Here is a 27,575-nt window from a genome sequence, read left to right as displayed (position 1 = left end):
CAACCTTCAATTTTAGAAAAAATAAAATTACTCGAAACTCAATAGAGCCATCACTTAATGAGCAACACTTTTTGTGCCAATTCTGCCGGATACTCCTCATGTTTTTCAAAATCTTGAACAACTCTGAGCAAGGTATATATTATCCCTTGTTTCATATGTGAGAGGGCTGAGGCTTAAATTAAGTAACTGATCCAGTTCACCTAACCATTAAAAAGGAAGCAGGAATTCAAATAGAAGTTGTGGGCAGTGTGGTCTTTCCAATCAGACACTGCCACGGGGTGTTAACTCTTTCTTGTGGTAGTAGCACATTTGGGGGTCATGGTTCATAGCAGGACTTTGGTGGGGAAGACCAACTTTAAAGTGAGCGGGGGAGGGGCGGGGTGGGTGGAGGAAACGAAAATTTTTTCGAAGGAATAAGAATATGAGAAGGGGTTAATTAAAGGAAAAGACACCTGAACGTAGAGGAAAAAGCACTGAAGTAGTGTGAGGCTTTAAAAGTGGGAGGAAACATGAATGTTAGATAAGTGGCATTTAAGTGTATACATAATCAGGGACATTTCCCCCTGACCAAAGTAAGTGACTAGATTCCAAAGCCACCTAAAGGACACCACAGAAAATTAATGGGCTCATTTTACGTACATGTATAGATGCAAGAATGCCAAACAGTATTAGCTAACTGAATCCAGTATGTATTAAAAATACATATGATCAAGTAGCATTTGTGCCGGGAATAAAACTTAAAATCTGTCACTGATTCATATTAAAAGACCAAAGGAGAAAAACCATAGCATTTGAAAAGATTCAGCACCTATTATAAAACTCGTCAGTATATTACAATTAGAAGGAAATTAAGATTAATAAATTGGGGTTGATTTAACTTGACAAAAGTTACCAAGATAAGTGGTTGAGTTTTAGTGTTTGAAATCATTGCAATACAACTAGTTAATAAGGAGAAAGTAGTTTTGAATAAAGAAAGGGAGATTGATTTTATTTATGTTTTTGATCTGTTTTCCCCAGAAATATAAAAAGGCCACCGTTCTGTGTAACTCTGGGACACCATCTGTGTTACATCCACATTATAGTCCATGTGAATAGTGCCCCTCTGGCACTTAGAGACTGCGGTGTTGTGGTCAATAAGAGAAAACATTTGATTTAGTATATGACCACTTTGGTCAAAATGGGGCATCCCTGTGTTTTGTTTAAAAAATATTACTATCTAGGTTCTAGGAAGTGGAACTGATTGTTACAGAATTACATTGCCATATTTTAAAATAGTATCTAAATAGCCATAATTATAGGTCTTTAAAATATTTTTGGTGAAGAGACCACAGGTTGCCAAAGTGTTTCAACTGGCTATAGCATGTTTTCAGGTGCTTCTTAGTGCCTATCTACTTATTGAACTGTGCACCTGTTCAGTTACCTGCAAAGCAGGGTGATCTTCAGGGAGATTTCATGTGTCAAGATAAAATGGCCCAGAAGATGAATTACTTGAGAAACTAAAACTTAGCTCCACTGAGAAGTAAAAATCCAGCCGGCTATTCATTGGGCTGGGATAACAGACTATCTTCCACAGATATGCTACAACTGGCAAGATTCATAACAATGCTTCTTTGACTACTGCTTTCCTGCTACGAAAAGATTCTCTAAAATCAGACTGTCAGAAACTTACGCTATTTGAAATTATATCAATCAGAGTGAAACATCACACTTTTGTCAGGAAAAGCTAACTCCTTCTGACACGGAGAGCTATCTTGATTTAACATTTTTAGAGCTTCAAATGAGGGGTTGCTGGGCACAAAATTCACATCTACCTAAACTTCTTTGCCAAGTAATAGGACCCAAGGTCCACTTCACTGTCTAGACCTGATGTAGACCCCTTTTCACACAGTCTGCTGTGCTTTGAGCCTATCAAGGCACTGCTTCATTTAAGTTTCACCTAAATTGTACCCTTCCCCAAATCCTTTTTAAGTTTTCCTCTGTTTGGTGAGATGCTCCACACTTCTGATGTTCCATCACCTTTATTGTAATGAGTCAGTAAATCTTTTTCAGGCTACAGATTTGTCCCTGGTAGTTGAGTTAAGACAATTGGAAGAGTTCACTGAGAGTCCCAAGACTCTTGCTGCAGACAGGACTACTTGGTAATGTGCTCATCTGAGACCCCTTTAATCTCACCTGCTTGAGGTTTACTCTGTTCCTAATTGCATAGTTTTTGCACTAAACTTCCTGTTGGGAAAAACCTAGCCCATTTTATTTACAGAATACTTTGTTATACTCAGAAATTTGTGTGTGACTTTTAAATAAAATAGTATACTATATGGAGAGAATATGGTGGAGCTGAATGTATTTTGGGAATAAGGAGTGCCATATAAGAGTTCATATTTATTCATCTGGACTGAAATATTAGCAAGTTGATAAATTTAGGAGGGCATTGTGACAACTATCTCAAACATATACCTGGCTCGTCATTCAGAACTCCTTTATTCCCCTTTTGTGCAGAAATTTACTTTTTCCATTTGAAAAACTTTAAAGAGCTATTTCCTGTAATGTTCTTGATTTTAAATATTTACTTTAAAATTTTTGCTTTCTTGTATCTTGTGACTGTTTTTGAATTCTGTTTAATTGTAGAAAGCAGAATGATATAAGATGCAGTCAAAGCAATATATCTTAGCCAAAAGGAACGTGAAGCTCAAAATAAGCAACTGTGAGAAATTAACCTGAATTGAGTTTAGGTATCCCGGCTTCTATGAACTAATTTTCTTATATCCTGAGAAAACTTGGCATATGAAGAATCTTGAGGGATAGAAGAATGGAGAGAGGTAAATGTCCTAAGTTTTAAGGACATTTGATATGCAGAAACTTTAGTATTTAGCCTTGAAGAAAAAAGTGGAAACTGTCGCACAAATTTTAAGGGCTGCTCTATGCAAGAGGGTTTAGATTTAGACCATGGTGATCCCAGGAGCTAGACAAGACAGAATTGGTCAGTGGACTTTAGAGGCAGATTTCACCTCGCTGAGAACCGTCTCATTATCCGGTTTTCTTGGAATTATTTGCCTTGGGAGATCATGAAAGGTTCTCAGTCATGCCCTTCCAGGGACATTTGTTGATAGAATAACACGTTTTGGGTAAGATTGGATTAGATTGTCTAAGGTCCAGTAGCTGTAATACACCTGGTGGTGTATCACCCTTCCCTCTGTCCCCCACGGGCCACCAAACTTTGATAGGTGTTATGAGTGCTTAAGTTTAAAAAAAGTGGTTTTCTTTTTTAGTATTTATTTATTTATTTTTGGCTGTGTTGGGTCTTCGTTTCTGTGCGAGGGCTTTGTCTAGTTGCGGCGAGCGGGGGCCACTCTTCATCGCGGTGCGCGGGCCTCTCACTATCGCGGCCTCTCTAGTTGCCGAGCACGGACTCCAGACGCGCAGGCTCAGTAGTTGTGGCTCACGGGCCTAGTTGCTCCGCGGCATGTGGGATCTTCTCAGACCAAGGCTCGAACCCGTGTCTCCTGCATTAGCAGGCAGATTCTCAACCACTGCACCACCAGGGAAGCCCCAAAAAAGTGGTTTTCTTAAAACAGTGAATTAAAATAGGAAGAGATGTTATACTTTTGTGGCCGTGGATTAATAACAAATCGTTTTTTGTAAAGGTGAAACTAAAAACTACTTTGGAAATCATTTTATTCTATAGCAGTGGCTCAGACTTTTTTGATGAAGTTCCTATAAGATATACATTTTGCATTACAATTTGCTACACACAAGAATACAAATACCTGAAACAAGTTTCAGGAACTTGCCAGTTATTTAGGTGTAATTTTCTCTGATATTTTCTATTTGCTTCTTTTTCTTTTAAAATGCTGGTTATAGGGAATTCCCTGGCAGTCCAGTGGTTAGGGTTCAGTGCCCTCATTACCAGGGGCCTGGGTTCGATCCATGGTCAGGAAGTAAGATCCCACGCGAGCCGCAGCCAAGAAAATAAAGTGCTGGTTATACATCAGTAAATTGATTTCAGGACCCAATAGTGGGTTGTGACCAATGGACTGAGAAACATTGTTCTAGATGTTTATCACTTAGGTGATTAGTGAAAAGAGCTATGTTAGCTATTTTGGGTTTCTCAAAACTTAGATTTCAAGTGCACTTTAAGTGCCTAATGAGAAAATTGCTGAATTCTAGAAAATTAGCTAGGTGTTTCTTCTTCCCTGCATTGGTCAGAACAATAGGACTTCTTCAGGGTAAAAATGGAAGATAGCTTGATTGAGCTAAATAATGTAGTAAATTGTCAAAAAGTCTCTCTGATTTGCCTTGAGAAAATGATTTTGTGTTCTTTAATACAAAGCTTAGAGTGTCAATAATTAAATGTGGGTTTCTATTTTAAAGTTCTGCTTCCTCACCTGGAACTTAATTTTTTCTCCATATTTTGATGTGCAGGTTTGTTAGAGTAGCACTTAATTTTGTGGTTTTAAGTTGTTTTCTCATGTTTAAGTTTCAAAGGGTTAGATGAGATCATCTCAAAAAATGTGGTAGTTTCCATCTCTGAAATACTGTTGATCCTTGATTCTTTAGAATGTTAGTTTTACATACCTCACATTTCAGGAATATCATTGATTTGGTCTTGGATGGTTGCTGCTGTAAGAAAGAAAAGGCATTTTGGGTGGTAGACTTACCAGTATTTAGTAAAAAGAAGTTGATGATTAAGAGAATGGAAGAAAAAAAATCCTATTGCTTGAGTTATCCACATTTGGTGCCAAAAATGGATCTTTTAGTGTTCTTTGTCTAGCTTCCAACTTTACCTTTCATTTTTGCACTTTGATGCAAAAGTAAGGGCTTAATCTCAAAGCCCTCTGGTGATCATCCAGGAATTGGTTCATTTGTGACCAAGGTACCTTTAGGATCTAAATATAGCGATTATATCAGCTTTTAAAAAGAGCAGGCACATAATTGAAGTTTTTCTTTTTCTTTTTTTTAAACTTATTTATTTATTTTTGGCTGCGTTGGGTCTTCATTGCTGTGTGCGGGCTTTCAGTGAGTGGGGGCCACTCTTCGTTGTTGTGCGTGTGTGGGCTTCTCATTGCGGTAGCTTCTCTTGTTGCAGAGCACGGGCTCTTAGGTGCACGGGCTTCAGTAGTTGTGGCGCACAGGCTTAGTTGCTCCGTGGCACGTGGGATCTTCCCGGACCAGGGATCGAACCTGTGTCCCCTACATTGGCAGGCAGATTCTCATCCACTGTGCCACCAGGAAAGCCCCTTAATTGAAGTTTTTGTGTTCTTGTAGTTTCTATTTTAAACATTTGTTTTCCTTACTGGGTTACAGTTCTCTTTTCTAGTGCAAACTTTTAGACTTACTTAGATGGAACTCCAGTTGATCTGAGTGATAGAAATCGATCTAACTTAAATGGTGGACTTAAAATAGCTACTGTTGCTACTTTCTCTGGCCTAAATGGCAACTGAAAACTTTATCATAAAGTTGGAAATAATATAAAAATAGGGGGGTATTTTGATATTGCATTTTAATGAAATGAGCAACAAACTCTTAAAGACAATCTTTCTAAATAGCACTAGAATCAGTACTCTAAGACATAACGTTTTTATTTTATTTTATTTTTTAAGACAATGGTTTTAAAAGGAGCAGCTTAATCGCGCTGTTCTAATAAGTAAGAGTGTTACTTGTGTATTTACATGGGTTCAAGATTGCAGTAGTAGTCTGGGTGGAACAAGTAAGTGCTTACAAGAAATAATGGCTGCTATTTATTGGATAATTGTGTACCTGGCCCTCGAAACAATCTTGAGAGATAGGTATTGTTATTCCTATTTTACAGGTGAGGAAACTGAAGTTCAGTGAGGGCAAGTAACTGGCAGAGCCAGGATTTCAACCCAGTTTTAAAAATCTGTGTTTTTAACTTTTATGCTATATTGAAATTTTGTGTTGTCCTCCCAGTTCCAGTTTTTGATGCTCATTTTACACTGAAGAGTTGGTTTAGCTTTGGCATTTAATTTAAGTAATAAAAATGAGAATGTTTCTTTGTTTTTAGCTAGAGGTAGGACTTCCTATGACTTTAGACTTAAATATTGACTTCTTAATTTCAACTTTGCATAGGAATAAGTTCATCAAAAATGTATATCAACCCTGAATAAGGTAAATCTCTAAGTAGTGGAAAACAATATGTTTTGAATAAGCATCTTTAGAAAGCAAAAAATGAACCAAACTATTATTATAAATCATTATAATGAGTTTTTGTGAATGACCCTTGTTATCATAGATCTTTTATTTAAATTATTTATTTTTGGCTGTGTTGGGTCTTCGTTTCTGTTTGAGGGCTTTCTCTAGTTGTGGCAAGCGGGGGCCACTCTTCATCGCGGTGCGCGGGCCTCTCACTGTTGTGGCCTCTCTTGTTGCGGAGCACAAGCTCCAGATGCGCAGGCTCAGTAGTTGTGGCTCATGGGCCTAGTTGCTCCGTGGCATGTGGGATCTTCCCAGACCAGGGCTCGAACCCGTGTCCCCTGCATTGGCAGGCAGATTCTCAACCACTGCGCCAAGGGAAGCCCCTTTCATTTAAATTATTTTTTCTTTTCCCCTCTTTAGCATTTATAGATGGATTTTTTTTTTTGACTAGTTACCCTTAAGGCAAGAGTGCTTCTATATTCATATTTTGCTTTACTCAGGTTTTAGTTTTTATGATAAATAATATTTATTATGTAAGATAATTCTGGCCATTTTCACATAATTGAAAGTTAAAATATTTTGTGTTTCAAGGGAAGCAGTAGTCTTTCAATTTAGTTTTGAAATTTTTTAATTTAATTACTTATATAATGTCAGTATAGTCTGTGTGACATTTCTGTAGTTTTCCTGTGTTGAAAACTAGGATAGAAAAAAATGTACTAAATAATTGCCTTTTAAATCTTTCTTCTTATTTTTGGCCGCACTGTGCAGCTTGCAGGATCGTAGTTCCCTAACCAGGGATTAAACCAGGCCACCGCAGTGGAAGCGCCGAGTCCTGACAACTGGACCTCCAGGGAATTCCCCTTTAAAATCTCTTAGATTTTAAATAACAAGTTTTTCAGTTTGGAGAAAACTAAATTTTCTTTTGTCGTTGGCAGTGGGATTAAATGTCTGATAAGTTGAAAACTCCAGTGGTACATGCATCCCCTCTACTGATTCCCTTTCCCACACTAATCCTCTGCAGATGCCAAGTCCAAGTCCATTCACTCATCAAGCCTTCCTTGAATTTGGTGTTCCAGATGAAGGAGAGACAACCCCTGTCCTCAAGATGTTCACATTTAATAGGGAAGACAGACATTTAGTAGTTTATGTAGTATCAATAAGGGAGTAAAGTTGTTGAGAGGTGAGGTTATATCTGATATGAGTGAGAGTGATATGAATAGCATTCTAAGCAAGGGAGCTGCATGACCAAGTGGTAAAATAACAACCTGATTGGTGGAATTAAGCCTCCTGGGGTTGCTTGCTTGTTAAGTGGCAAGAGATGAGATCTTAAAAATCTTTAAGGAGATTGGATATTATCCTCTAGAGTATTTTCTAAAATTAGGTTTCTAACAGAGCTCTTAAAATTCGGTCCTAAGAGCAAAAAGTTCAGAAAACATTTGAGTGCCTACTTTTTACCTTGTTCTGTACCAGAAATGTGGATATAAGACATGATTGTTACTTTCGAGAAGCTTAGATTAGTGAAGAAAACAAATGGTACAGTGGTACATGTTAAGATGTATGGTGTGCAAAAGGATAGTTGACCATTTACAATTGAAAAAGTCGTCTTTTTCATTAAACTTTGATAATTTTATTTAATTTTATAGAGCAGCTTTTTAGATCTGTCAAGCAGCGTAGGTCATCAGTTCCAACAGATGAGGAACTGAGGCCCAGAGAAGTAAGTGATTTGCTTGAAATTCTAGAACCCAGGATTCCTACTAACAGATTCTTTATCTTGTACTATATAATTCCTTTTTGGAGTGTTTCTAGTGATAGACTAAGGAAGTAACTATATCATTAGTAAACTGTTAGGAAGTTCTTTATATTGAACCCACACTTAATCTGATCACCAAAGCTAACATGTTTTCCCTTTTGCAGGTTAAAAATCCCAGTTTATTCAGTAGTTCTTCATATGATCCTTTGCCATATGGTTACCCTCCTTTATATAGTCTCATAGGATGTATCTATTGATATCAGAAATTGATACCGGAAATTGTACCAGTATTTTAGCTGCAATTCCACCAGCTAACCTAAAATTATTATGCCCGCGATTTCAGAACCTGTACATAATTGTTAGAGATAAAGATTTAAAACTCCCTCTTCTGGATCCTTTCTCCCTAGTTCCATGTCCCATTTTCCTTGATCCTAAGTAATGCAGAAAATGGTCATCTTTGCACTGTGTTCATAATACTGTTTTTCATGGCATCTGTCATTAAAAATCCCTATTTCCTGGAACATGATAAGCATTTGGTTACTAGCGGCCCCCAAATAGGGTTTTTTTTAAGAAAAAATATTTTTATTTTATTTTTTTTTTAAATTGTGGTAAAATAACATATTTACCATTTTAACCATTTTTAAATGTACAGTTCAGTAGCGTTAAATACATTCACATTTTTGGGCACTCAATTTCCAGAACTCTTCCTCTTGCAAAACTGAAACTGTACATACCATTGACTCCCCATCCTCTACTACCCCACCCCTGGCAACCACCATTTTACTTCCTATCTCTATGAATTTGATTAGGTAACTCATGTAAGTGGAACTAATAGCAATATTTTTGAAATTAACTTTACTAATAGAATGGTATCTTTAATATATAAACTCAGTTTCTTATAACAAAATATAGTTACAACATATTTTATAGTTTTGCATCTTGACTCATTGAGGCAGTAAAGTCAGAAGATAATTCATTGTTGGTAGACTAAAGAAAAACAGAATACAAAATTCCTTAAGAGCCTTTCTTTTTTCTTTCTTTCTTTCTCTTAAATCAAGGATGTGGCTATACCTTCCTCCACATCTAAGCCCCAAACATGTGTTCAGAATTCACCCCACCCTATCATTTTTTGCATATTATATAGAAGTTCTGCCTGCACTTGAATTCTGACTCTCCTGTTCTTGCATTTAAATGGTGTCTTAATCTATAAAACCAGGAATAGTCCTCGACTTAGGTTTAAGTGTAGTTAGTGGCATGTTTCCCTTATAGTTCTTTCGGTTCACTTGTTCAGTTTCCATTTAGTTACAGTACATCTAAGGCTCTTTTAAGTTCCAGGCTGTTTGGATACTAACACGGAAGCTCTTATATCTCTCTAAGAGAGGAATTTTAAACTTTTAAGTTTAGAATATGAAGTAGGAAAATGGAAATCAAATTTGTTTGAGATATTAAAGATGCCTTACCTAGTAAGAAGTACTTAAAAATCACTGAGTCAAAAAAAAAATCACTCAGTCAAGTAAATACATAAATTTGTATCTTTAATAAATGCTCTTTAGGGAGTTCCATGTAGCCTAGTAGTTAGGATTCCAGATTTTTCACTGCTGTGGCCCGGGTTCAATCCCTGGTCAGGGAACTAAGATCCTGCAAGCTGCGCGGCATGGCCAGAGAAAAAAAAAAAAAAGGTCTTTAATAACGAGCATCTTTTGAATGAATCCATTTTTTTCCATCCCTTCCTATGTAAGGCTTAACTTACCATCACCATAGTGACGGTAAGTTAATTAAATATAATTAACTATTATAATTAAAAGTCACTTTGCCGTGAAAAAAACTCAGTACTAACCTTATTTATCAGGTGTACACGTGTGTATATCAGTAAGAATAAAGTAACATTTACAGTTTTGGTTTGTGTGCATATGATATCATCTCTGTGTAATGAATATTTATGGTAGTTTGGCTTATTTTGCTGTTTTATGTACTTGTGGGAGGTGGGAGGTTGTTTTGTAGGAAAGGATAGTATTTGGGCTATGCCTCAGATGAGCAATATGAGAATTGTCATTTGAAATACTTTGGGTTTAAGCTATACTTTCCTGTAACAAAATGTGACATTTTTTGGCTGAGTTAGGGGCTTGTTGAAAAATAAATTTCAGAGAGCTAGTTCTAATTCTGTTTGTGAAGTAGAAATGTGGGTTCTGATATCTTAGAAAAGTCCTACATTTTTGTGATCTTAATTAGAGTCTCTTCTTTCTACAGAAATAGGAAGGTCGTTGATTATTCACAATTTCAGGAATCTGATGATGCTGGTAAGTTTTGTGATTTCAATAAGTTGTAAATTCGACTGACTAGTGGAAGAATACCCAGTTTGTGTACATTCTTATTATTCTTTTGAAATAGGTTTCATTTTTTATTTTTAGACTGTTGGTGTATATAAATTATGTCAATCTGTGTCACTCAAAACAAACGTTGAACTTGCATGGATTTTAACTTTTCCTTAGTAAATCATTGAAAATAAACACTTGAATAATTTTTTTCTTATCTGGTTTTGGAGTCCAAAGTTTAAATGTGCGATAATTCTGATGCAGTGTTTATTAGTTTAATATATCTCCTGCTATAATCACGGTAAAACTCATACATTTTAATAGGGAGTATGTAAATTTTTTGCATAATAAAGGACGATGAGAGTATTTTGTGAAATACCTTTGATTTGTGAACTAACTCAGAGTGAGTAGTGCATCTTAAATTGTAGCCATAAAAGGTCTTTTTAGAGTATGTCCTTACTCTCATTTTCCAGATGTGTTTACTATTCTTTTTCCTTTATTTTTTTAAAATCTAATTTTACTTTATAAACATAATATTATGTACCTTGGGAAAACCTAGAAAATGCAGCAATGTATAAAGAAGAATAAAAACATAATCCACCCTCCCAGAGGTAATACTAATATTTATTAAATGCTTACTAAATGTTTGCACTTACTCATTTAATCCTTAGATCATTCCTGTTAAAATGGGATTATACTATTTTTATTTCCATTTTACAGATAAGGAAACTGAGGCAGAAATATTATTCAAAGTCCTTTAGCCAACAGATGGCCATTTTAACTTTTTTGTCCTTTTTTTCCTTTTAAAAATATAGTTGACATCTTGCTATGGAATTTTGAGTTCTGTGCCCCTCCCACCCCACCCCTACTTATCTTTCTTGTGTTACTAAAAGTTTACGTTGGTTAATGGTTGTATGGTATTCCATAATTTATAATTATCCAACCATTTAATAATTGCTGAAGCTTCCGACTATTCTAGATACTCACGATTATATATGATGGTGTAGTAAATAGTTTTGGAATAGTCACTTTTTAAGGTTTTATAGGACTTTTTAAATTGGAGGTATTTTCCTCAAGTGCCAGAGTGTGCTATATATAATACTTTAGTTTAAAAGTAATTTACTTGATAGCAGTAATTGTGTTAGGATTGTAGAATTGTGGGTTCTTTACAGTCTAAAATGCTTGTAATATAACCAAATTACTATAATAGTTTCCAAATAAATATGAAGATGTGGAAACATGTAAAAGTCTTTAACAAATTAAAAGGCTAGAATATAAAGTAAGATATTTGACTGTGGGTATATTAAAATATACACATGAGGACTAGAGAGTAATATGCAAAAACGGAAATGATTGAGTTAAGGTGGAACTGGAGTAGAAAAGATTTTTTTTTTAATGAAAGAAAATTATTTAGGAAATTCTGCCCTCTCACCTTTTAAATAGCATGAGAGAATTATCAGTAAATAGAGTGGTAATTTTGACATGTAAAAATCATAATATAGTTCATTGAATTTGAAAAATACTTTGTTTAGATGAAGATTATGGAAGAGATTCGGGCCCTCCAGCTAAGAAAATTCGATCATCTCCCCGAGAAGCTAAAAATAAGAGGCGATCTGGAAAGAATTCACAGGAAGATAGGTAAGAGGCATAAGTCTGATTCTTCTTACACTGTCACCACTCAGATGAGGATAGTGTCTGGTCTCTAAATTGGTAGAATCTTCAGTTACTTTGGGAAAGTGCTTATTGTTCACTTAATGTTGTTTTGCATGTTTCATGTTATCTCAGACAGTGCTTCTGAGTCTAGAGGTTAGCCTCTTTAAGGTCATGGAATCCAAGGTGAGCTGCAAGTATGCCAGAATGACTTTGGTGCTACTTCAAACCTCTGAACACAGGCAGAAAGATTGTTTAAGTATATAATTTGTTGCCCAAGGTTAGTATTGGCATTTTCATTGTAGAAATGGCAAAGAATAAGTGGCCTTTCCTATTCAGTCACAAATCATTGGCAGAATCATAACTAAAGCTTATAGAATGTTGCATTGCCTGCCGGGTTTTACTATCTATAGTCAATTCTACTTTGTTTAAATAATTTAATCATTTTGGGCTGTTTCCTTTCCCTTAGTTTTATAAATGAATTCAGATGAGTTGTATTTTTAACTGTAATTGCCTCATGAGACGAGGGTATTGTAGCTTTCATCTCTGCTCTTACAGCTATACACATGGATTCACTCTCGTACTCAGTGTAGCATAACTTTAAGACCTCCTTGATGGTGGTGGTGGTGATGATGATAGTTACCGTTTATGATTATTATGTGCCAGTATCTATTATATGCTAATTTATATTCATTATCATTTAATTCTCACAAAACCTTTATTAGGGTAAGTAATATTAACTTAGAGGGGTCAGTGATTTATCCAAGGACCAGCAAATAGACCAGTAGGTTTTGAAACCATGTCTGTTGGACTCCAAAGTCCATTTTTTTAACCATTAGGCTATACCACTTCCAAACAATACTATTAAGTATGAGCAGTTCAAAGAAATGAAATAATAATTCTCACTAGTTCTTCTAAGTTATTTACTTTTGAGCACTAAAACCATTATAATTCCTAGGCAGAAATCTTTCCATTCTGAATTCACAGAACGCTAAGTTTGTAAAAATAATACTAATTAATAAATGTACCTAAGTATTTTCTGTTTGCTTGAATCGCTAACATCTAGTATTTTCTTTCCTGGAGAATTTCAGAAATCTGGAGAAATTTTGAGGAAAAATAAGACAAAATTATACTGTAGGGAGACACATTTTTCATAGTTTCATAATATATCTCTCTAATCCAGTTTTATATAGCAGCCCAACTTAGAACTATCTTTCATTATATTTATTTTATTTCTCCTAGGAATGAGCATCTTCATGGCCTCTTGTAATGTCTCATCAATATAATTGATATCTAGCCTAAATTTTTCCTTGTTGCAGTCATCTGGCTTTATTATTCTCTGCTAAGTGTCCAGGAATGGTTGAAATAAATATAGCTTTTGTTGCCATTTGTATTAAGTGCCTTGTACGTTTATTCCCTTAGACCAATATTATGTTGCTTTTTGTGTTGGTCTCTACTTAAACGTTTAGCTTTTACTTGACTTCACTGTAATGGTGCTCAAGGATTAATGGTCTCTATAAACTCAATAATAAAAGAACTAGAGGAAATGATACCGTTCTTCATCATTGTAATAGACTTGTGAATTAAATGCTTACTTTGCATAAGATATTTATATAGAACAGTCATAGGTTTCAGAATTATAGTATATTTGGATCAGATTACTTAGTAAAGAAATGTGTTCGGTTTTTCTTTTTGCTTAGGAATCTTGGGTTCAATAGGTGGTCATTTGAGTGTGGTCTAAATTACAGGAATACCAAAAGAGATTTACAGGATCTGCTGTTTGAGAAAAGAAAGCTATCAACTTTTATGTGACTTTCTTTTTTTGTTTGTCAGGATTTCTCATGGAATCATAAAATTTTAGCGCTGAAGAGTACAAGTGATTTGCCTAAGATGATACAACTAAATAATTCATGACAAAGACAGAACTCTAGAACCCAGATTTCCAATTTAAGATTTGTGAAGATATAAAATGTGCATCTTTGTGACCTAAAAAGTTATTTTATAAAACTTTTCATTGAAGCTCGTTAACTTCTTATTTTACTCTGCAGTGACCTTTAGCTAGCTTTTATTTTCTCCATGATACAAGGCAGGCCTATGTGTTGAGGTTTCTGATGTATAGAAATATTGGATCCTAAATATTAATATTAGGAGGTAATTAATTGATTTGTTTTCATTTTGTTTTAGATAATTTTTTAAGGCATATTGTAATTTATATAACTAAACTCCAGTTTCCTTTAATAATTATAAAGGTGTTTTCTACATCTATATTTGGGGCTATCCATTTACTTGCCTACTTTACCACCATTGATACATTATATAATTTATTTTCAGTATATTCATACTTTGCCTCTGACAACAAAAAATTTTTCTTAGTAAATGTTCTCCTGAACCAGGTCTTATCCATAGGTGAAAAGTTTTTAGCCTGTGTTGAGATACCTTCTTTTTTTCCTTTGGGTCTTCAGAGGGAGCAGTGTTTTCTAAAAGTAGATAAAATTGTTCTTAATCACCAGCATTCCTATGAAGTAGGGAAATAATGCAAGCAAGCAGTTCCACTCCTCAGCATCTGTTTGAATATTTTATGTATAAAAGAGGTTTTCTTCGGCGTTCTTCTCCAGTCAGATACCAGAGATTTACGTTCACTTGGATTTTGATCTAAGATTTTTAATCTTTTCCCCCTTCCGCTTACAGTGAGGACTCAGAAGAAAAAGATGTGAAGACCAAGAAGGATGATTCTCACTCAGCAGGTAGTAAAGAATTTTTAATGTAATAGGTGTAATTCTATTTATATATTTATTTATTGGGCATTTTAATAAGTGGTTTTATTATAATGCCAGACTCTGTGGTAAATGCTGCATTACAAACATTATGTGTTTTCATCTTCAAAGAGCTCACAGTGGTTCTCAATCCTGGTGGCTTATTGCAGTTTCCTATGAAGGAGGTTTGTTTTGTTTTTTGTTTTATTTTGTTTGTAGGTTTTGTTTTTAGTTTTTTTTTTTGCGGTATGCGGGCCTCTCACTGCTGTGGCCTCTCCCGTTGCGGAGCGCAGGCTCAGCGGCCTAGCCGCTCTGCGGCATGTGGGATCTTCCCGGACCGGGGCATGAACCCGTGTCCCCTGCATCGGCAGGCGGACTCTCAACCACTGCGCCACCAGGGAAGCCCTGTTTGTAGGTTTCAAAAAAAAAAAAAATTTTTTATTTATTTGGCTGCGCCAGGTCTTAGTTGTATTGCCGCGTGCAGGATCTTCATTGCAGCGTGTGGGATCTAGTTCCCTGACTAGGGATCAAACCCGGGCCCCCTGGATTGGGAGTGCAGAGTCTTAAGCGCTGGACCACCAGGGAAGTCCCTATGAAGGTTTCTTTGTTTTTTTGGTTTTTCTAATTTATTTATTTATTTATTTTTGGCTGCATTGGGCCTTCATTGCTGCACGCGGGCTTTCTCTAGTTGAGGGGGCATCTCTTCGCTGCCGAGTGTGGGCTTCTCACTGCAGTGGCTTCTCCTGTTGCGGAGCACAGGCTGTAGGCGCGCAAGCCTCAGTAGTTGTGGCACACAGGCTCAGTAGTTGTGGCACACCGGCTTAGTTGCTCCGTGGTGTGTGGGATTTTCCCGGACCAGGGCTTGAACCCGTGTCCCCTGCATTGGCAGGCGGATTCTTAACCACTGCGCCACCAGGGAAATCTGATATGAAAGTTTTTATAATGTACTTAATATCCATCCCATCCCAGGACTTCTCATTCAGTAAGGTCTAGGTGGGATGTTGGGGCTTTGTTTTGTATAAGTATTTACAGATTATTCTCATGCATAGTCAAAATTGAAAACCATTTACATGAACAAATAAAAGATATCAAACTAAATAGAATAGTAAGAATAAGGGGGAGTGATGACTCCAGGTTGGAAAGCAAACAACGATTAGTTTCAATCTGACTCTTTTTAGCTGGGAAGTAGACCTTTGAAACAGTAGCCACAGAGAAAGTTTTTTTGTAAGAATTCTAAATTAAAAGAATTAATGAGGGGCTTCTCTGATGGCGCAGTGGTTGGGAGTCCGCCTGCCAATGCAGGGGACACAGGTTCGTGCCCCAGTCCGGGAAGATCCCACATACCGTGGAGCGGCTGGGCCCGTGAGCCATGGCTGCTGAGCCTGTGCGTCTAGAGCCTGTGCTCCGCAACGGGAGAGGCCACAACAGTGAGAGGCCTGCGTACCGCAAAAAAAAAAAAGAATTAATGAGGAACTGACTAAATTAAATGTTAAATCCTGATTACTCATTGGTATTTATTTTTTAAAATGTAACTCTTAAAAGAATTGAGAGTTTATCCCATCTTGCTCCCAACCATTTTAGTTGTGGTCTATATTCCCCTGCTTTTGCCTTCCTGGATCCGCCTTTAAATGAGACTGCTGGGCTTCCCTGGTGGCGCAGTGCTTGAGAACCTGCCTGCTGATGCAGGGGACACGGGTTCGAGCCCTCGTCTGGGAAGATCCCACATGCCACAGAGTGGCTAGGCCCGTGAGCCACAACTACTGAGCCTGCGTGTCTGGAGCCTATGCTCCGCAACAAGAGAGGCCGCGACAGTGAGAGGCCCGCGCACCGTGATGAAGAGTGGCCCCCGCTTGCCACAACTGGAGAAAGCCCTCGCACAGAAATGGGGACCCAACACAGCCAAAAATAAATAAATAAACAAACCAATGAACCGACATTTTAAAAAAAAAAATGAGACTGCTATTTAGCTAATATGTAGCGAGGGTAGACAGAGTTCCACTGGATTCACTCCACTGAGCTATTTTGCGTTCGTTTTTTTCTCAAGTCTGCTAATTGTCTGAAAATAAATTATATTAACCTTTTGCACTAGTGCTGTTGTGATAATGTAACGTACACTTTTATTCATCTGCCTTGTGAATCCTAATTTGAATCTCTTACATTTGTAAGCATTTGAGCAATTCAAGATGAATAACTCTGTACTGGTGTTAAGCTCCTGTGAGGTGCGTTTAGTTTTGAGTCTACCGAAGTCAGTTCCGTTCCGTGTGTCTATTTGTCTTCAGGTGAGGTTTTGGGTAGTGAAAGTGATGACTTGAACACTGACCATGGCAAAGCTTATAAGACTCGAGTGTTTCTGGAAGAGTAACAGCTAAACCTTAACAGAATAAGGGAGCCTCAGAGTCCAGGAGAAGGGCTGTAGGTAGAGACTAATAAAAATATAACTTGGTCTAGAGCCAGTAGGCTGGCATCCTGTTGTTTAACCAGATTTATGCACAACCACAACTGTGTGTTGAAAAGAACTTTTAATTAATAAACTATAGTATATGAAAGTAATTTTTTTATAAAATTGTATTGAGATCTAATTGATTTTAATATGTGTTTTAAAGATTTCCCTCAATCTCCTCTAAACTGAAATGGCCACACCTCATTCATTGAAAAGGGATAGTAGTTTGGCATTATTTTAGATTCTGTATGTTTTATATCTTAGAATAAATATCATTGGAAGACAATCTTCCCCTGTTCTACTATTTAAAAATATTTTTCTAACTAGTTTCTAAAAACTGTGTAGATAGGTTTGAATGTGATTGCGAATTTCAGGGCAAAGCAATGATACAAGTTTAAAGTATGTTATAGGAAACATGTGCTCACACCTTAATTCAGCTTTATTATTACTTAGAACTACATGCCTAAGTTATTTCATATGTGCTAGTGGGTGCACAGTCTTATTCAAGCTCATTCTTTGAATTTTAGCTCTTTTGTGTATTTTGTAGAAATTTTTAGGGATAAAATTTACCCTTTTTGAATGAAATAAAGCTGCAGGTTATATCTCATGTCGGCTTTTCTAGTCAGCTGTCAAACCCATAACTCTTTGATCATTGCATTATTACTTGGATATTGCAGAGGACAGTGAAGATGAAAAAGAAGATCATAAAAATGTGCGCCAGCAACGGCAGGCAGCCTCTAAAGCAGCCTCTAAACAGAGGGAGATGCTCATGGAAGATGTGGGCAGTGAAGAAGAACAAGAAGAAGAGGATGAGGTGCCATTCCAGGAGAGTACGTAAAGCTGCCTTGTTACTTTGGTCATGGTTGTAGTTTGTGACCTCGATTACTTCCACATTTTTGTGGATGCTCAGGGTTAAAATCAGTTGCTTAAATTAGATACTAACTATTAAAAGAGATGACTGTTTTGATATCTGTGTATATTTTAAAAGGTTCAGAGATTCTCATGATCGTTATGTCCATCATTTCTAGTCAGATACTGAGTGAACAGTTGTTAGACTAACAGTTACATGGCGGGTGTTGTGATTAAGATTTGTATTTTGGCTTGGTGGAGAAGGGTGTAGACCTCTCCTTGCAAAAAAAGGTGTTAACTAAATTTAGATGTTTCACAGGTTACTCAGATTAATTAATTACATGTATATCTGCTTTGTATGTAGTTTTCTTACTTCATTTGTTTATACTTGGGCCAAACACACCAAATCAGTTGTTTCATTTCCCTGGTCTCATCAGGACTATATAGGAGTGATGGAACTACCAAAAGTTACTTGATGGCTTCAGTTTTTATCCAGATTAAGTCTTATCTTTTCCTGTTTTCAACGTACTCTTCAAACAAGCCAGTCATGTAACCCTCATGGTGCGTGCTAAACCATTTTACAGGTGGGGCCAGTGACAGCTCCAACCAGATTGGTAGTATCTGCAAATAGAATCCAAGAGTGTTTGACTTCCAAATCCATTCTCCATTCTTAGCACTCTCTCCCTTTGTTCACTTGGAAGGCTGTATACATTAAGTTGGACGTTGAAATTCTTCTTTCCTCTCAGAAGATTCCGGCAGTGATGAGGATTTCCTAATGGAAGACGATGATGATAGTGACTATGGCAGTTCAAAAAAGAAAAACAAAAAGATGGTTAAGAAGTCCAAACCTGAGAGAAAAGAAAAGAAAATGCCCAAACCCAGGCTAAAGGCCACAGGTGAGCTCTGCAGAAGTCAGATTAAATTACTGCTTTGAAAAATGTGAAGAACCAATAAACCTCTACAGAAGTTCTTCATTAGGGCTTGGCATTGGCCACGTACTTAACAAAAATAAAAGGATCCTGTGTTCTATACCTGGAAGTATCACTTATTTATTAATTAGGACTCCAGCCCCTCTGAAATTCTGGTGGCTTAGCCCTGGTCTTCAACTACTGCCATACGAGAGGCAAGATTTGGGAATGACCTATTAGTGTCAGGTACAGTGGTAGAAACACCCCACCAGCATAGCTGTTACTGCCCTTTTCCCCCACTGATATCACAATCCCAGCAGCTAGTAAAGACTTGAAATTGTGAAAATACACACCTACAGTAATACATTTAAGTTCTGTGTTCTGATTCCTACACCATCCTCTGTGCTAGCAAAATAAAACCACACTTGACAGCAAAGATTCATTTTCTTTAGGCCCTTGTGGTTCCTACCAGGTGTTCTCCTATTTGAAGCTAGTTTGTGATCAAATCAGAAAGCTGGATTTGCTTTTTCTTTATTCTAGCAAATAGAACTTTTACTCATCATGTCTTACTGTTAGTAATGATGGAACTGTTAAAAGTTATTTGATGGCTTTAGTTTCTATTCAGGTTAAGTTGCATCCCCTCTTCTTCACCCAAGTTTTAAACATAAACAATTTTTAGTTTCACAAGCCACTAAGGATGATGTGCAGTTTCTATAGCATCCTGTTTCTCTATTGTAAACATTACTGCTAACATAACATTACAGTGTTGGTTAAAAGGGTTGGGAAACCTGTACCCACCTTCATTTTTAGTAAGTTAGGGTGTTGTCTTTATAGATTTTTTTTCTTACAGATTATTTTCTTTAGTAGCTGATTTCGTTAAAGATACTTTCTTCCCTTCCCCAAATTGGTATTTTTCTTCTTTCAGTGACGCCAAGCCCTGTGAAAGGCAAAGGGAAAGTGGGTCGCCCCACAGCTTCAAAGGCATCAAAGGAAAAGACTCCTTCTCCCAAAGAAGACGACGAGGAACCAGAAAGCCCTCCTGAAAAGAAAACATCTGCAAGCCCTCCACCTGAGAAATCTGGGGATGAAGGGTCTGAAGATGAAGCCCAGTCTGGGGAGGATTAAAAGTGATGATGGTTTGGGGAGAGATTTTATTAAAAAAAAAGAGAAAAAAAAGAGAAAAAAGAAAAAAAGAGGGAAAAAAAAAAGAAAACCTACTTAAGATAGAATATGGTTTTGGCTATGGCTTGACTCATGGGCTTTCAATGCTTTTTTTTTTTCCTTTTGTTGAAAATAACATTTTCTTTTTCTTTCCTTTTTTTTTTTTTTTTTTTTTTTAAGAAAACCATTGTATGTTTAATTTACCTTTTTTGTCTATGGGTCTCTTTGTCACGACCCCCTCTTTTCCCTCCCCCTCTTTCCCAATGAAAGCCATGTTAAATTAATCACTGGATTGACTGCTTCATCTTTTTATTTTTAATGGAGGGTATGCCACAGTTGTAAAGCAATAAGATTTGAGGTGAACACTATGGAAATTTTGCTTTTTGCTAAATGGTAGCAAGTTAAACAGTAATCAGAAAACATAGAAGGTTTTAGTTAAAAATGATTGTTTCTCTACCTGAACTTTTTAAGAAAACAGTTGTCATCTAATACAAGTTTATATTCTATATACAAAAATATGGATGTCTAGAAAAATCATGACTTTAAACTTCCACTGATGGGGTAGGTAGGAGATAAAGATGAATTCAGAATTGTTACTAAAAGTATTCATGTTTTTTTATCTTGGGGCAGCACAGGGAATTGAGGTTACCTGACCTTGTTTGAGGGTGTGGGTTATTTTTTTTTTTTAATTTCATCACTTGTTATCTCTAAGAGACTCGGAGCCAGTGATCCTTTATCCTGCTACAGTCTTTAAGGAACTTTAAAAAAAAAAAAAAAAGCAAGGGCCGCCAAAACTTAAATCTTTCTTGATTTTCTATTTCATTCTCTAATGGTTCATGTTTTAAAATATATATATGTATCTATTCTGTTTCTTGGATAAAATTTTACCAAGGATCAAAAGAAGAAACCCTAGAATTTAAATGGGGAGATCTATATATCACAGTGGATTTCTTCTCAAACTGACAATGTTTAGGTTTTAAGCAAATAAAGTACCAGTTAATGTGAAACTCAATCACAAAGACTTGACATTTTTGCTTTATGAAAACAGAGAATTGAAATTCTTGTATGCCATAAATGTGCATTCAGATCCCATGAACCATACTCTCTTTTTATCTGGGGATAGAGCGTTTTCCTTTTCATACCCCTGTCTTCCCATTTCTTCGTAGAAACATGGTATGAAGTCATCTCTTGGATTCCTGCTAGGACATAGGACACTACTGCACAGCCCCACCACTAATGTCTACCAGCCCTGCTCTAGGACATGAGTTCTCCTGGCTCTGTTCTTCACTTACATTACATCCTGTGCTTGACGGGAGTGTGTTAAATGCTGCTCCAACACTATTCAGTCAGCAGTTATCTTTTTACTGGTGCCCTTGCTCACTGCTCATGTTGCTTAAAGCAGGAGTTTAAGGGGCTCTGAGGGGCTGGAGAAACCATGTATTCAGGAGGTCTGTGTGTAGTTGATAACAGCCTTGTTACATGCCTTATGAAGGCAGTCACAAGACAGATCTGTAGGTTTGCTCCTCCACATTCTGGTACCATGAGCTAATGGGAACAAGGTTTAGGGGGTCTTAGTGTGCTAATAAGTCGAAAAATTAGTGAAATTTAACCTCTGCCTTTTTATCTAGATTTGCTTCCTCAATATTTACGACGCAGTTTTCTTTTACCTATTGAGTTACAGCATAGTTTTCTCTCATACAACCTGGTTCTTACAGATGTTCATAGAACAAAGGTTATTTAAGGAATATTTTTACTCTGATTTTTAAGACAGTGTAAGGAATATCCTTATTCTGTGATTTTTTTTTTTTTTTTTTTTTAAGAAAGCTCCCAGTGGCAGAGAGTCATTTCACTGTTGCACTATGCGTGTTAAAGAATGAATTTGGAGATTTTAGTACTCGGCCAAAAATGTAAAACTTGAACATTAAGTAGCAATTGGATTATTATCGTTCATGAAGGTTAACTTTATAGTTGTGAACTTTGTAATGAGGTGTTAAAGATTATTCTGTTTGCTATATGGGTTTGTTCAGGTATTTTAACAAGAAGGTTTGTGTTCACGTACTGAAAAAACCTATCAGTGTTTCCACCATGCACTTCTATTTGTAGGGGTTTATAACTTTGAGTCTTACATTCCTAGTAACATTTGTGCTTTCCTTAGATTATATTTCGTGAAGATTGGGGGCAAGTGTCTTTTAAAACTTTAGCCTTGGTATTTTATGTAACACAGTCTCTGTAATATATTAATCTGCACTAACATCTCTGTGATATATGCACATCCTTTAGGGGTAATCACATCTTCTAGGTTATTTGTGTGCGTTTGGTTGGGCTTTTTGTTTGGGATCCCTTTTTTAAAGATTAATTCACGAGATTGAAAAATGTATTATATATTTCTAATAGACTGGACAAAGGATCTGTGTCCCCAAGAAAGACAGGCTCTGAATGACCTTTGTTTTCTCCACTTTTTGCTAATGATTTAAAACACTCTGGTCTTCCCCTCAAATCATGCATGCCAATAGGACAGTTGTGGTGTCTCAACTGGAAACAGGTGCTCAGTAGTCAGGCTTGATAGTGATGTCAGAACAGGTTACAAGCGATAAGCTGATAGCGACTGGCCATTGGCACCACCCTTGACTAAATGCCCTCTTTCTCTAGTGTGCCTATGGTGAGGTGGCAGTAGCATTCACTGTCTTGCAGTGCTCAGGAAGTGGGACATTCACTTTGAACGTGCTTGTTTGTATTATCTCAATTCTCTATGTTAGCTCTGTTAGGTTTACCTCTGGAACATGGATTTCGGCAGCTATGCTAACTGACACTACGTTCTAGTTCTTAAGATTCTTTTTTTCAGACCTCCCCAACACGCACGCACACGCACACACACACACCACACACACACACACCACACACCCCCAGAAATGGGTAGCTTCCATCTTATTAAATCTATTTGTAGCCTGCTGCTGCTTTTAGCCTTCCCCACCTCAGATTATAATCAATGGAGTGGGCCCAAAGGATACATTTTAATTTCAGTAATGGTATATCTGTCCTGCTTTCTAACACATCTCTCCCTTTCATCTCTCCATGCCCTGTTGAGTCCATGTAGGAAAATTAATGGCTGTGTCCTCCTTTATGGAGGTAGTGAGTGAAAAATCTTTAAATCTGGAAGAATAGTAGTTGATTTCCCATGTTGGAGCTTTGATGCTTTTTTTTTTCCTCACAATAACTGGTTTGCTCCAGGTTCAACCCTCAGTTCAATACTTACTCTTGGTACTGGTTCACATAGCATTTTCTTACAGGTAACTAATCAAGAGTGGAATTTGAGGTTACAATCCAGTAGTTTTTGACATTCTTGTGGATATGATCAACTAAACTGAACTTGACACTTTTTCTTTAACGTTTTATTTTTTTTTAATCCATGAACATTCAATAACAAGTGGCTTTTAGAGTAGTGGTTGAGGAGAGGGAATAGTGCTTTTTCCCTTTCCCTAGGAGATGTTTTGAGAGTGTTAGAAAGGCAGGAGCAACAGGGAAAGCTTTATTAAAGGTCATGTGGCCGTTGTGGCTTTTATGAAGAAAGGGAGTTTTGATTTGAGCAGTTCTTTCTGTGCCTGCATCGCCAGGAGCTATGCTGAGGAGAAGAAACTATCACTTTAGGAGTTTGGAAAGGAAGAAACCTGGCCTGTGGTTTTTATGGCATAGAGACAGATACTTAGAAGGAGTGGCGCTTTCTGTCACGGGATAGCTCTTGAGGTTGGAGAGTTGTCCTTTTCTCTGTGCATGGAGCTGGATTTATTTGAAAAGGGAATTAGTTTATTTGAATATTGGGATATCAAACTACCCAGAGCCAAATTTCAATGTGCAACTCATTTTCCCTTTTTCTTGAGATAAGCTTGATACAAAATGAGTCTTTTTGAGTCCCAAATCCCTAAATTACACTTTTTTTCAAAGCCTAATTCACAGAATTCACAGTGGTGCTGTGTATTAACCACTATTGGGAAAAATCTTGTAAACCTGCCTGTTGCCATGCCAATGGAGTGACTGAACTGGTGACATCTGTTTGAGCATGCTTTGTGGCTGGTGGAATGCCACCATTGTGCATACACTTTGTACATCAGGGGTGAAGGGAGGGTTTTCTAGATTATGGGGGGAGGGTAAAATTGGGATTTTTTTTGTTGTTCTTTTTTGGTGGGGTGTAGGGGTATAGTACTCAGCTTATGCCCTAAATAACTTGTATAAAAACCCCTGAAGTATTGTGTGGGTGTGTGTGTGTGAGTGTGTGTTTGTTACATGTCTGGCAGTTAAACCTTTGTCTTCTGGAAATTAGTGAATTCTTTTCTTCTTTTCCTCCAGAATTATTTGTTACAAGATTTGTAAATAAGAGCTCTACTTAGTTTGTTTACCAAGAACATGTTGCAGCAAACCTTCTACACCTGATTCCCTCAAGGTTGAAGGAAAGACTTAAGACTTGCCAGGTTAAGCAGCAGCCAGGTTCTCAGTAATTGTTCATCTTAATTCATCTTTCAGACTCCATTTTGCCAGCTCTAAAATTCCCAGTCTTCCTTAATTGTAGTCCTTAACCTTTTACGTTCTGAGCAGGAAGGGTAAAAGAGAAAAACCTGCTTAAATGTATTTAATTGTCCTTGGGCTGAGACCAGGGCATCCCTTAATACTGCAGTGTTGCTGGGTACATGTGATCAGACACCGAGGGTTGGGCATTCTTGCAATACCTTAACAGTGCTGAAATCTGCAGCATGGTACTAAGGAAGTTAAAGTTTGAATGTAACCACTTTATTTAAAAAAAAAATTTTTTTAATTTAAATGAAAAGGGGTTGAAGTGAACATGATTTTGTTGACCATGTTCGTGAATTATAGATGCAACATGCATTGGTAGACTTGTGTGATGGTCTTTTGTGATACTTTTTACATATCCCAGTCTCTGTATGTATCTACATAGACAAAGAAAAAAACAAATTCCTGCTTTCTCTTATTGAAGGGTTTCCAGGACTGCGTGTCTGTTCCTGAGCTCTGTTTTAAGTATGTGTATCCTTTGCTTGTATTTTGTATTAAAAAATAAGAAAAAGAACCCTTTATTGTTGAGCATGTTGGCATTGTCCCTTTTATTTTTTTCTCTTTTTGGGACACATGAAGCAAGTTATTCTTTTTCTGTATCTTTTTTTCTTTTGTAAACTTTTTTTTGTTTTGTTTAAAAATGGCTTTATAAAAGGGCTTTTGTAACCCAGATGCGTGCTCTGTGTACTTCTTGTAATACTCTGAAGCAAATACACTGACTTACTATACAGCTGATCACCTTGGTCTGTCAGCTCCCAGTCCAGCCTGACTTTAGGGGGAACCCACCATCTGAATGAATTCTTTAGAAATTAGCAGTGACCGTCACTGGTGCTGGTAACAAAAGTATGCCTTGTCTTAATTAGTACTTCGGAGTAAGGAATGAAGAGAGGCAGTATATTCGTTAACTTGATTAATCAAGGGAGCACTGGGCTTGGTGCATGAGGATCCCTAGTTAGCGTTGCTTCTTGTGTTCATGTCCAGGTTATGAAGTCTTATGGAGGGAAAAATTCTTTAAATAATCACATATAATAAAGGATAGTATTTAGACTCATAAAACAGACATCTGCGTTCAATTTCAAATACCTATAAAAACTACACTATCTTGCAATTTATAGTTAAGTATTATCTCTTAGATGGAGAATATGGTACAAGATACTGTAGCTATTAGGGATTTTATCCTTTTCAACCTTTCCCCTTGTTTACATTCTTGCCTTGTCATCTGAATATTGTAATTAACATACAAACTCACCTTGGCTTTGAAATTGAGTGCTTTTTGCATGCTGTTACCCTTTAGTGACTAGCTAACTTGGCATTTATTTCTTACATTGTTGTTTGTCCCAGGTCAAAGTTTACTTCAGAAGAACGTTAACCAGCCACTTTTCCTCATAATCTTCAGGTGTTTTATGATTAACATTATCAAATTTCTGTTTCAGTACAATGCTGAAGAAATAGAGTCTGGTTTAAAGGACTTCAAAAACCATCAGGTAGGGCTTCCCTGGTGGCGCAGTGGTTAAGAATCCGCCTGCCAATGCAGGAGACATGGGTTCAAGCCCTGGTACGGGAAGATCCCACATGCTGTGGAGCAGCTAAGCCCATGTACCACAACTACTGAGCCTGCGCTCTAGAGCTCGCGAGCCACAACTACTGAAACCTGCGTGCCTAGAGCCGTGCTCCGCAACAAGAGAAGCCACCGCAATGAGAGGCCCGTGCACTGCAACGAAGAGTAGCCCCTGCTCGCTGCAACTAGAGAAAGCCCGCGCTCAGCAACAAAGACCGAACTCAGCCAAAAAGAAAGTAAAAAGTAAATTTAAAAAAAGAAAAAAACCATCAGGTAGACAAACAGACTCATAGAGGTTGGGTTTGGTAAAAAACCATTCAGAACTCCCTCACTCGACTCCTATCCATGAGCATTACTCTACAGTAACTTAACACTGTAGCTGTACAGCACTTTGCAGTTTATGAAGCTTTTTTATTTACATAGTACCTTACTCAGTTTTCCCAGCAACTGTGACTGCTCAGGTGTTGTTCCTCCAATTCTGTAGAAAATAAACTGGCTCAGGATGTGATTTGACGTGGCTAGTATGTGGTACAAGGCTTGAATCAGGTCGTTCTTTAAATTGTCACAGCTGTTCTAAAACCAGCTCCCATTATCTTATGTAAATGCGTCCCTTGGGGCTTCCTACTGATAATAAACTTTTGAACATATTGCTGTTGTTCAGTATCACTAAGTAACAGTGATACTTGAACCAGTCCAATGAGTTACATCAAAGATTTAATGGGAAAAATGTCTTTTCAATGAGATACGAAAATTTCTCATTAAATACTTAAATTTACTTGAAAATCCCTGTGGTCCCTGCATACGAAGCTTCAACTTATGTAAAAGCTTTCATTTCTTTTTATTTTTGATTATGTTTTAAGGTAATGGCTATACAGAGGAAAATATGTCATCTTGACTGCACCGCCCTTATCCTTTGCCAGTAGAGGGCGGTATTTGTCCTTCATATACTTAGCTACTGGGACCATTGCTTACCCCATCTCATCTTTAGATACCGACTCCTGGGCTCAGCGACCACAGGTTATCGGGACACTCTACCACCTGCTTGGGTTAGAGATGTTCTGTGATCAGTGTGCCCACTTATCATCCTAGTGTATGCAGCAGCAATATTTTCTGATTTCAAGTGCAAAAATAGGATCTCGATTCGTGCACATCTGTCTGCTTGTGTTGTTCCCTTTTAACAGTTCTAAAAGATGAAAGCGTATGTTGAGATTTCAAAAATGCATCTGTGGACGAAGTGAGAGAGTGGCATTGACAATATATACACTACAAAACGTAAAATAGATAGCTGGTGGGAAGTAGCTGCATAGCACAGGGAGATCAGCTCTGTGTTTTGTGACCACCTAGAGGGGTGGGATAGGGAGGGTGGGAGGGAGACGCAAGAGGGAGGAGATATGGGGATATATGTATACGTATAGCTGATTTCACTTTGTTATACAGCAGAAACTAACACAACATTGTAAAGCAATTATACTCCAATAAAGATG

The 27,575-nt window shown here is 37.2% G+C and overlaps 1 protein-coding gene across 2 annotated transcripts in view; it reads left to right on the top strand.

The window, feature by feature from the left end:
* NUCKS1 (nuclear casein kinase and cyclin dependent kinase substrate 1) overlaps positions 1–25,203 on the top strand; it is a 30,638-nt gene extending 5,435 nt beyond the window's left edge. The window contains exons 2-7 of one of the 2 annotated variants that reach the window (XM_027082769.1): positions 10,148–10,197; positions 11,745–11,850; positions 14,551–14,606; positions 17,733–17,885; positions 18,654–18,800; positions 19,738–25,203. In XM_027082769.1, coding sequence (XP_026938570.1) covers positions 10,148–10,197; positions 11,745–11,850; positions 14,551–14,606; positions 17,733–17,885; positions 18,654–18,800; positions 19,738–19,937 — 712 coding nt within the window. In that variant the 3' untranslated portion in view covers positions 19,938–25,203. Of the gene's footprint in view, positions 1–10,147; positions 10,198–11,744; positions 11,851–14,550; positions 14,607–17,732; positions 17,886–18,650; positions 18,801–19,737 lie in introns of both variants that reach the window. The other variant, XM_027082768.1, reaches the window with a different exon arrangement.
* The last annotated feature ends 2,372 nt before the right edge of the window (positions 25,204–27,575 follow it).

Source organism: Aethalodelphis obliquidens, unplaced genomic scaffold (assembly GCF_003676395.1).
Source record: "Aethalodelphis obliquidens isolate GAN/ISIS:26980383/991018 unplaced genomic scaffold, ASM367639v1 scaffold48, whole genome shotgun sequence".
NCBI lineage: Eukaryota > Metazoa > Chordata > Mammalia > Artiodactyla > Delphinidae > Aethalodelphis > Aethalodelphis obliquidens.
The sequence above is the reverse complement of the archived record's forward strand: the minus strand, read 5'-3'. Positions and strand labels throughout refer to the sequence as shown.